Below are 11,218 nucleotides of genomic sequence, written 5' to 3'. Positions count from 1 at the left end.
TCTCCACTGGCTCTCCCTGACCACACTCGTCCACAGCAGCTGACTACACTGGGAGCCGATGTGCACCTGGCAGGCCAACTTCAGATGGCTCTAACCTCATTCATCCTGAATCTCTGATGCCCAAGTCCTCCTGTGACAGACAGCCTCCCTCTAGGGACACAGCTGTCCCTGTCACCCTGCTGCAGCCTTGATGCAGCAAGCCCCAGTACCTTCCCACATAGATGTCTTTCCAAGCTTTTACAACCAAGGACAGTGTCCTAGTCAACACCTTCGCCATACATCTACAGCCAGCACCTGCAGTCAGTCTTAGGAAAACAGTCCAGCATTCCCATGAGGATGCTGGGAGGCCTGAGACCAGTTCAGCTAAAGAATCCAAGGTCAACAGGCACAATCCTCTTGTGGACCTAGGAAGAGAAGTGACAGGACTGACTGTCCCCAGCACAGGTGTGGGCTCTTTAGCTCCACTGAGGACATCAGGGTAAATTAAATGGAGCATTTGTGTTTTTGTACCATAAATGAAGCCATGCTGAGTCAGGTTACTAAACAGACACGAGAAGCAGCCAGATGACAAGCAGCACTTCTTAAGCACATGCTGCACACTGCCATCTGAAGGCAAGCTACCTCTGGGAGAGAAGGGGGGGCCAACAGTGAGTGCCCTTTGATATTTGGTCCCAGATACAGTGACACTGGGAAGCAGGGGGCAGAAAGTATGGGGGTTCACATGCAGAAAGAATCAGAGATGGACAAGTTACTTCTCAGTTTGACAAGTGACCAGCATGGCAGCTTCTTGTAGGGTGGCTGCTTGGAGCAGAGTTGGCAGCAGGGGCAGGCTTCTGAGACACTGGAGACAGGGGCAGAACCAGAGGTGTCATGACCTGGAAGCTCCAGCAATGGCTCTTTCACAGCCTCACTGTCCCTGACTAGATGCCTGTGGCCAGGCCATGAGCTGCCATGCCTGGGGTTAGACGGAATCTCTGCCCTCGTGTTAGATGCAGGGCCAAGGAAAAGCCCTCTTGTGTTCATTTCCAATTCCAGGCAGAACTCTATTCACAATAGAAACAGTGGGGAACTTAGGTGAGGCTTCACTTTCCTCATCTACAAACAGGTGCAGCCTTCCCAACTTACCCAACCCAAACCACGTCCTCAAAGGCTGAGCGAGGAACCAGTTTCAAGCCTGGCTGGGCCTCTGCTGTCCCAGCTGACAGCAAGAAACTCTCCAAGAGGAAGGCATGAGACCCGGCGTCTGCTACCTGTTCCTAACTGCTGGAGCTTGGCAGCCATGACTGGGGGTCTCTTTAGCTTTGACTCTCTCCAAAGCAGGTAGTACGAGGAAGCCACATGGGTCTTCCTTCCAGCACAGAGAGCAGAGCCTCCTGTGTGGTGAGTGAGCTCTGTGTGTCTACAAATGAAAGCTACAGTACACTAACGGGAGCCTGTCCTGACGACTCATATAACCCAGAACTAAAACCAATCTTCACAAAAACTCCCTGAAGGCCACGCCTTGCAAACAAACCCCCACTGCCAGCACCAGCTTCCTCCCCACAAGAGCACATCCTCCTGGGGGCCCAGAGCCTGGGACACTTTACTAAGCACACCCATCCTCCAGGAATATACATTAGAGACTGGCTCCCCTCACCTCAGAACAGGACGTGTTTAACAGCATTATCAAGACCCAAGCCTACCTTGTCCATCAGATTCTCATGGAATGTTGCAGACAGTAATGAACTAGCGGGGACTTCTTCTCCAGTGTAAAAACCAATGTGAGAGCCCAGGAGAACAGCTCAGGACCGAGCCCACCTGTCCATACTCCTAGACAGCTCGGCTCAGCTCCCTCGTGCTGGAGGCAACTCCACCCCCACCCCACAGTAGTGTCTGGCGCTGAGGAGGACAGACTGTGTGCAGGCCGCAGTGAGGAGTGCATGGGAAAGCCGAGCACTTACCTGACCGTCCTGACCCACGTGATGGATCTGCAGATTGCCCTGCACAGTGCAAAAAGGAAACAGTGAGAACCTCCCTACATGAGTCAGAAATAACCAGGAAACTACTAAGTCTACAAAAATGCAACCCCTTTCAGCAATAAACCCACAACAACAAAACAAGAATTATAAGCTGAATCTCTGGCTTTTTCTCTCATATTCAAATCATAAGACATTAAACCCATTCCCTCAACTCTGACCCATGAATGAGGACTTTTTTTTTCCTTTTTATTTTAAACAACTGTAGATTCACAAGGCATGTGCACAGTAGCCCAGTATGGCCCGGAGCAGAGCAGTGTCCCCATGGCGGGAATATACTAACAATCAGCACACTGCCTGCTTGCGTCATAATAGGTAGGGAGTTACTCCCACGGCTGGGACCAAAGGACCCCTCTGCATCTGCAGTGTCTCTCTACAGGGCTCATTTCACACCATCATCGACTGCAAGGGACACCAGAAAAGCGTCCCAGTCACCCCACCACACCAGGCAGAATCTCTCCCAGAGTTTCCCAGGCTCCGCTGGAATGGCCATGCTTCCACACCCTGAGTGCATGACTGCACGGCCTGTGACCGCGATAGGACACCTGACTCACCTCACTGTCCTGTGTGATCTGCACCTGTTCCCCTTGAGGCACCTGGGCAATATGGAGGTGGCCCTGTGGGATCCACAGCAAGAGAGGACACCAAGAAGCATCAGAGGAAAACAAACCGAAGGAAACAGCAAGCACCCTCTGCCACCTTCATGCCTGGCTGCTTTCGGCCCAGGAGAGTAGGCACCTCAGAAACTGCTGGAGAGCAAGGAGCTTTGGTTCCACACACAGGCCAGCTGTGAAATGTGTGCACAGCCTGAGCTCACCCCACAGCCTCCAGAAGTAAGTGCTCATCACATGATTTATGAAACCTGCTGAACCTGTCAACGTGACGTACCGACTAAGAACGTGCAGGTAAGGGTGGCAGATGGGAGGGGTTAGCTGTGCACTGCCCGGAAGTGCGCAGATGGTAAACTCACATTTAAACAAGTCACAGAGACAACTAACAATATGGCTCCACAGAAGCCCAGAGCTCTGATTCCTATCAAAATCTACTCAGGGGCAGGAGAAGTGGCCGAGTTTAAGGACACTTGTTCTTGCAGAAGACCTGAGTTCAATTCTCAGCACCCACATTGGGCAGCTCCATATAACCCCAGCTGCAGCCCTCTGCAGGTGCAAGCAGTACGGACCCAGCACACACTGAAGAACTGTGCACAGCCAAGGCCTTTCCCCAGCCTCCTCCCACGCTCCCCAGACACGGGAGTAAAACGGTATGGACTACTTGCACCTGTAGGAGCTAACGCCCTCTCTGGTCTCTGTGAACACATGCATTCACATGCACAAACCCTACACACAGCTAAACAATAAATAAATAAATCTTTTTATTTTTTAAATCCTATCTTGGCCCAAAAAGATCTTATAGCAAACAGCCTATTACAGATGCTGGGCCACGGTTGCTTCACTGTTCACAGAACCTGTGCCAAAGCCATCTAGTCCCACGCTTTCCCAGAGTCCTCCCAGCCAGATGAAAATACCTGCTGGTGTCTAGTCAGTTATACACTCAACAAGCCCAAGAGAGCCAGAGCTTACAGTCACTCTGCCTCCTTTACACCAGCCCCACAGCCCAGTGGGCCAAAAGCACCAGCACCCCAGTGCGACCCTCAAAGTCAGTTTCTGAGGCGCATACTTCCTGTTCTGGCACTTCCTACTGTCTGCTCAGAGGGTGCAGAAGGCTCCACTTTTGTGTGAACACGGCACCCAAACTGAGGCCTGCCCCTTCACTGAGCGGTGCCTACAGGAGCCCAGCACACGCTGAAGAACTGTGCACAGACAAGGCCTTTCCCCAGCCTCCTCCCACGCTGTCCAGACACGGGAGTAAAACAGTACGTACTACTTGCACCTGTCCATCCTCCCCAATCTGGTGGATCTGGACTTGCTGTGCGTTGGCCAATGCGTAGTGTAGGGCCTGTGGCTGTGACTGCTGTAGCTCGCTGGTGGGGGGAGGGGTTCCCATCATGGTCTCTGTGGACACAGGAACAAGGGTTAGGACCTCAGGTCCCACATACAGAATGAATGACAGCTGTTATCTTGGGTCCCTCATGTCTCCCCGCCTCCATTTCTACAGAAGAGGAAGGGCTCTTGGATTCAGGTGAGTGCATCTCTGCAGAGATGTCAACAGCAAGTCAGGGGAACCGAGATTTGTGACAGAGTCAAGCATTGTAAAGATTCAATGACACCGTTGTAGCAAAGTGTTTCTCCTATACACACCTACACAAACAAACAACTGAACTACTGCGGGCTGGAGGTCTGTCCTCAGAAATGACCCACAGGGCTATGCTAGGACCGACTCTGCAGGAGAGCTGCACTATGTGGCATTTCTCCAAAGACAAATGTAACTCAAAGATACATCTGCAAAACATTGTACTTCCAATGTTTAATCAAAGCAAGGTACATGTGATTTGGTATATGATATATTAATTTTCCCCCTAGTACTGGAGACTGAGCCTAAGGCCTCCGGCACGTGTGTTCTGACACTTCAGCCTCTAACTGTAATGACATTACAAGCAGAATTGTCTGAAACAAATAATTAGGGATTGTAATTTTTTAAAAATTTTTCAATGTATATTATGCAATTCTGTGAGAGAGAGTTGTAATAACTGGTCAGAACAAACATGCTGGGCAACAGTGTGACGTCCTGAGCCCTGAGAAAGCAGACTACCATTTTGTGTGGAAGGGGAAACACAAAGGCCGTGAAGCTGATGACACAGACAGCCTTCTCAGTGTCTCCCAAACACTTCCCTGTGACCATGGGCAGACCGCCGTATAGTCTCAGAAGATGTATACGGTAAACTGTTCAGCGGCACGGGTACCTGAGCTCAGCATGTGTATGACTGCAGCAGAGGAGCCTGCAGGTAGATGCTTCTGGGCTGTCTGGGCACCTGACCAGGTGCTGTGACCATGTGGACAGCTACAGAGCCCTGGCTCTTTCCAGTTGCCCTGTGTTTGTCTTAACACTAGGAACACGGGCCATGCGTCCTTACTCTGTCGGATGCAGGTGAGACCTGGCTCATCAAGGCCCTGTCTAATAAACTCTACTTGACTAATTCCTTGTGATAAAACAGCCCCCTTCAGCCTGCATGAAGTCCAGGTGCCTGGCAACCGTTCTCTCATGTCTCATCTCTAACTCTGCTTGGCAACTCTTTGAATATCTATTGCCCTGCTACTAGATTCCGACTCCTCTCTTAAGTCCCTGAACGTAACTTTAATAACACTGTAGTGGCATGGGCTGTTAAGACTGGATCTCCTTAGTCACTAGGGCAGGAGGGTGGTTTGGTTGGTTGGTTGGATTTAGGTTTTGTTTGTTATCTGTTTTGGTCATTTTCCTGTTTCTTGGCATTGGATCCTAGACTGTGGTGGTCTTCCTAGGTTAGGTGTCAGGATGTTGCTGTCTTCCTAGTCCAATGCTAAAGTCTGTGGCCCAGGATGATCTTCCCAGGTTGTCATTTAGTTCTGGCTTTATGGGGTTGGAGAGACGCTCAACAGTTAAGAGCACTGGCTGTTCTGTCAGAAGACCTGGGTTCAGTTCGCAGCACCCACATGGTGGCTCACAGCCACCAGAACTCCGGTTCCAGGGGATCTGACACACAGACCTAGGTATCCACTTGTCTGCACGGCACTTTCACAGCAAGAAGGCTCACTGCATCCAGTGAGGCTGTTACAACCTGAGAAAGGTGGAATCTTCCCACTCTTTGCTCAATGGATGCACCGCTCACTAACAGTAACATGGGAGCCACAGAGAGACAAACAGAACTGACGAGCACTGTCAGAATTGCCGCCATGAAGACCCTCTGCTCAGGTAAGGCTGACCACAACCAGCTCGGGTTGACAGCACTCAAGAGTACATCTCAGGTTAGTTACAAGTCCTGTCTGCCCCATTCAACAGCCACACCCCCCTCAGCCAGATACAACTTCACCAGACACATTCCTCTCATGCCTAAAGGCTCCCGTGGGTTCCCAGGAAGAAGTTCAACTCCTAGTCCTGCATGCCACCTGTAGAAACACTGCCCTACAGGGAACAGTGTGTGTGGCCCACACAGCTGCCACCTTAGAACCTTGGCAACGGCTACAGCTAAGTATCTGATAACCACTAAAACAAAGGAGGAAGAACACTTTCTAGAAGATGGTCAGGGAGGGCTCCAGGTGAACAGCTTGCAGCTTCCAAAACAGAGTCCTTAGACAAAGCCCGCACTGACAGGGAGCCTTGCCGGCCCCTGCTCACTGCTGCCCCAGGGCCTGAGCTGACCCAGGACTCAGCTTACAGGAGCTATTGCTACTGCCAAGAAAGCTATGAAAAGGAGTTTAAAAGACAACTTTAGGATTGAGAGCATAGCTCAGTAGCAAAGGACCAGAGCCAAAACCGCCTAAGACTCTGGACACAAGCCCTACACTAGAGTAAAGGGAGGGAACAGGCCAACAGGTAGGGTACAGACAATGTCTCTGTGATCTTAAGGACAAGCCTGGGTCTACAAGCTCAAACTAAGAATAAAGAGCACAACATGGGCCCTCCACCCCTCACCCACAGCACTCTGTAAGCAGTAGCTACTAAGGCAGCAAGACACTCAGAAGATAAGTAACCAGGCAACGCAGGAAAGGTCCTACACCAAAGGACCCTGTTGAGCCTACAGTGTAAACTCAGCAGGCCTCCTGCTCTCACTGCCTAGGGAGTTCCCACCAGGCCAGCCTCACACTGACTGGGGCCAGGACTGAGGACCAACAGCTTCGAGACAGCGTCTCCTGAGCCTACCTGAGGCACTGTATGAGGAAGAGGATGGTGTCCTCCGAGAGAAGCTCTTGACCGCCAGGCTCTGGCCTCGCTGCTTCCGCCGCCAGGCTGTGCGGCACTTGGAATCAATGCTCTGCTTGATTCGATACCAGTCAGATTCCGTGATTCCAAATTTATAGAAGAGGTGACCTGAAAGAATACATCCCAGATAAGAGCTGTCATATGCAGGCCTTGTCCTGAGCCCCTCTGCTGAGAACAACAAACACACAGCTAAGCATTGCTAAGAGACCTAGCTGAGCCGCTGGCCTACTCCTGGACGGCTGACCATCTTCCAGAAAATCTCCCTTCAGCAAGGAGATCGCCATCACTCAGGTCACTAGGGTCGGCAGGGTCAGATGCAGACACTTATTACACATCCTGTCTATTTAACCATTAAATAACCCGGCTTCACTCCAACACCAAGAGGACTCCATTTCTCTCAGGCCCCAGACTCCCCAGCCTGTAACTTCTCTTTCCCTAAACTCACAAGACAACACACACCATCCTAATTGCCTAAGGAATCAAATTGAGGAATCAAATCATCCTGCGCTCACTTGGCCTCGTCAGAGCTGCAGTCCATTACCCTCTGCAGCTCTGTGTGGTCCAGCCCACCTCAGTCCAGACCAGTAAGAGTACTGTCTCCCCTCCTCATCCAAAACTCCCCTCAGTGCGACACGCGTGCTTTCTAGAACACCTTAAATGTACAGCCGTCTCATATGGTGTTTATACCCTTTCCAAAATTGTTATCTTTCCAGGACCTCCGAATGACCCAGGTCATGTGCAGACATGACTGAGGAAGAGGCTACAGTAGTGGGATCTCACTGCTGTACAACGCGTGCTTATAAGGAGATGGGAGAAATAGACACAGACATACAGGGAGGAGACGGCCAATGGAGGCAGCATCAGGAAGCACCAAAACTACCAGCCACCACCAGAGCTAGAGGTAAATCCCCTCTGGAGGAGGAGGTGGTGTTGCCCAGCCAACACCTAGACCTTGCATCTGGGCCTGTGTCTGAATGTTCCAGCATGGACTCTGTTATCATAGCCCTAGAAATCCAATATATCCCACAATGCACCACGCCAGGAGGGCTCTCTGGATAATGTGCTACCTGCAACTTACAACCAGGAAACTGTCTGTTCTAGGTAATGGTTTAGGAAGAGTCACTGCATAGGTGTGGTGGCGTACACCTTTAATCCCAGCACTTGGGAGGAAGAGGGCCCACACAGGGGAAGGTGTGCTAGCAATTCACCAGGTTTCTGGTTTTAAGCTAAGGAACCAGTGCACAGAGAGACTAGCATGGAGCCCGAGGCCACAGAGCATGGTCATCATGAACAGTCTACACTCCTTCTCTCACACACGGCCTACAGCCAAGTGAACATGGTGTAAACCATGATTTGGGGAAGGCAAGGCAGATGGCCATAGCCTTAGTAGCACCCCTTTCTCCCCCACCTACTACAAACCCCCGGAGCTAAGCCAGTGTCTTAACTGTGGGGTACACTGGCCCAACACTCTGAAGCCCCAGGGCCAGTCTCTCTTTCTAAGAGGTGTCAGATACCTACCTTCTGTGGATATTTGATAGACCTGGGATGCCTCTGGCCCCAGTACTTGCCCATGTGGCTGTCTCCTCGGTAGGGACAACGAAGCTGCCCACTCTGGGATGATGGAAAAGCCAAAGGTGTGGCCCCAGTGAAACTAAACACACAGCATCCCAGGACTCAGCCTGCATATGAGCAGAGGCTATCACTTGCCAGTTCCTTCCAGGTAGCTCAGGAATGAACAGCCTAGGAGGCTGGGCATCAGACTGGACACTGAGAAGAGGGGCCTTAGCTTCTTACATGCTTTCCACAAATCAACAGGATGACACAATGACAACCAGCTTGAGCAATGGGTGTTCCTCAAGTAGAGGAAAACAACCAGTTCATGTTGGGCACTAAAATTGGTCCTAGAGTGCTACTGGCCTCCAGCACAGCCAGGTCAGCTCATGGGCATGTCACAGTGCCAAGGCCAAGACCTCCCTGAACAGAAAGAAGGTAGTACTCCACTCATGCCATTGGGAACCTCAGGGCACTAGGGCAGTGGGCAGGAGGAATAATCCCACCTTTGCTCTCTTCTCCTAAAGCAGCCTAAGGATGAGAAGACTGGGATCTCAAGTCCCCAGGGAAGCACATTCCCAAGTGTCCCCTCAGCACAGGGTGGCACACAACATCCTGCCAAAACAAATCCTGAGTCCAGATCGCCATCTCCATGACGAGCACTGACTGGAAACCCCAGGAATGAAAACATGGTGTGCATTCAGCTCCCTGACACCTCAGCAGCCTCACAAGCCAGGCTGTTGTCAGCTGTGTAGACTTACACCGGATGCCATAGATAGTGAGGGGGTCCAGCTGCTTCTTCCCATGCTTGCCCTGGCCTGACAAGTTGGACACAGCCTGCACCTCACGGTGGAACAGGTAGTCCAGCAGGGTCAGCGCCATCTTCTCGGCTGTGCGACAGTTGGTGCTGATGTGCAGCATGTCAGAGGGGATGATGGCACAGCGCACGCGCATCTCAGGGTTGTTCTCGTCGCCCAGCCAGGTGCCATTGGGGTAGTCCTCTGAGAGAGGAGAGAGTCAGACAGTACACGGTCAGACAGTACAGCACTGCTCAAATGTAAGCTCCCAACCTCCATCCAGCTGCCAGGAACACCAGAGCTGAGGTGTAGCAGGCCCAAGCTATCCTGATTGTAAAAGAATACATCAAAACAAGATATGAGCTCAAATAACAGGAGTCCCTTGGGCAGACAGAACGAAAAATGATGGCTCAAAGGCGGGCAAGTGTGCTGATGCAGCGGAGTCCAAGCGCTGCCAGTTTGCAAATCCATGGGCCCAACTCATCCGTGCACACTCCAGTATCATGTGCACCTCTCCCAGGAATCCTCTGCTAGGTCCCTGTCACATGCTGCCTTAAAACACTGTATTAGTCAGGGTTCTCTAGTCACAGAACTGAGGTCATCTGGGACAAACATCAAGGGGAAACACGCTGGCAGGGTGAGCATGGGCACGGGCTCTCAGCGTAGGTAAGGATGGAAATAGCTGGATTTTAGAATTCAGAAGTGAATAAATAATCTCTTGGTGGCATCAATGGTTTGTAAGTGAAGAGATGGTTCTCAGAGGCAGGTTCTTTTCTAGAAGTCAGCCAGTCACTGCTACATATAGTATGCATACAAAAAGTCCAATGGGCTGGCTATAATGGTACATGCCTGAAACCCCAAAACTTATGGCAGGAGAATCATGAGTTCCAGACCACATAGGCTACATAAGGAGACCCTATCTCAACAAACAACAACAAAACACACAGAAGACTGCTGTGAGTGGGGGGAAGGGGGGAGGAAAACCATCTCGGGTGGAGAGAGGCCTAGGCCTGCTGTCATCACTCAGTGATAAAGGGGACAAGCAGGAAGAAGGACTGCCACCCAATGGGCTATGCTGGTTCACTCAATGTATTAGCTTCCACAAACACACCGACCTGATGATGCCCTCTGACCTTATAGACTCATCTAACAGTGGAGTCCAGGTTCCCACTGGTAACACTGGGTAATGTCTCTACACAGAACAAGACAACACCTACCCACCCGTGTCTGAACCGCACCTCTCGTAAATCCATGAGGAGTGTGCCTGCTGTACTCATAAGAATCCAACGTTAGCGTTTGAACAACACACTCTTCTAGCTTTACTTTAAGTTCAAGCAAAATAAACTAGCTTTCTTTTCCAGTCATATAAATCTTCAATGATATCGTCACTTTTTAAAACTGTTAAAATAAAAAACTTCCAGCAGCAATTTGGATTTTCTGTTCTTCTTTAAAGCAGGTCAGAATACAAACAGCTCTAAGAGTCTATCCTAAATTCCAGAAAAATAAAATGCACAGAGTGCACCCCCAGGTGAGCACCTCCATCTCCCAAGCTACCCAGCAAGCACCAGGCCAGACCCAGTCTGGGTTTATGTTTCAGATTCCCTCTGGAAGGAAAGAAGACCCTGAAGCAACTCCTTCCTGAGCCCAAGCATCAGGTGCCCAGGTCCTCTATTATCTCCACGGCCTTGACCTGAGCAAGTCTGCCCACCATGAGTCTGAGGTGTGTGGAGCACACCAGGAGCCCACCCATGAGTCTGAGGTGTGTGGAGCATACGAGGAGCCCACCATGAGTCTGAGGTGTGTGGAGCACAGGAGGAGCCCACCATGAGTCTGAGGTGTGTGGAGCACACCAGGAGCCCACCCATGAGTCTGAGGTGTGTGGAGCATACGAGGAGCCCACCATGAGTCTGAGGTGTGTGGAGCACACCAGGAGCCCACCATGAGTCTGAGGTGTGTGGAGCACACCAGGAGCCCACCCATGAGTCTGAGGTGTGTGGAGCA

The 11,218-nt window shown here is 51.1% G+C and overlaps 1 protein-coding gene across 11 annotated transcripts in view; it reads right to left on the bottom strand.

Annotated features, from left to right (window-relative positions):
* Positions 1-11,218, bottom strand: part of Banp (BTG3 associated nuclear protein) — a 74,121-nt gene that overhangs the window by 16,051 nt on the left and 46,852 nt on the right. For 7 of the 11 annotated variants that reach the window (XM_028752246.1, XM_028752305.1, XM_028752288.1 and 4 more), the window contains 5 exons: positions 9,182-9,421; positions 6,810-6,977; positions 3,897-4,027; positions 2,570-2,641; positions 1,941-1,979 (listed from right to left, as the gene is read on the bottom strand). In XM_028752246.1, coding sequence (XP_028608079.1) covers positions 1,941-1,979; positions 2,570-2,641; positions 3,897-4,027; positions 6,810-6,977; positions 9,182-9,421 — 650 coding nt within the window. The remainder of the gene's footprint in view (positions 1-1,940; positions 1,980-2,569; positions 2,642-3,896; positions 4,028-6,809; positions 6,978-9,181; positions 9,422-11,218) is intronic. The other 4 variants (XM_028752282.1, XM_028752315.1, XM_028752297.1 and 1 more) reach the window with 1 other exon arrangement.

This window comes from Grammomys surdaster, unplaced genomic scaffold (genome assembly GCF_004785775.1).
Source record: "Grammomys surdaster isolate TR1022 unplaced genomic scaffold, NIH_TR_1.0 128, whole genome shotgun sequence".
NCBI classification, from domain to species: domain Eukaryota; kingdom Metazoa; phylum Chordata; class Mammalia; order Rodentia; family Muridae; genus Grammomys; species Grammomys surdaster.
Note: the sequence above shows the minus strand (reverse complement) of the source record. Positions and strands in the feature narration are given on the sequence as shown.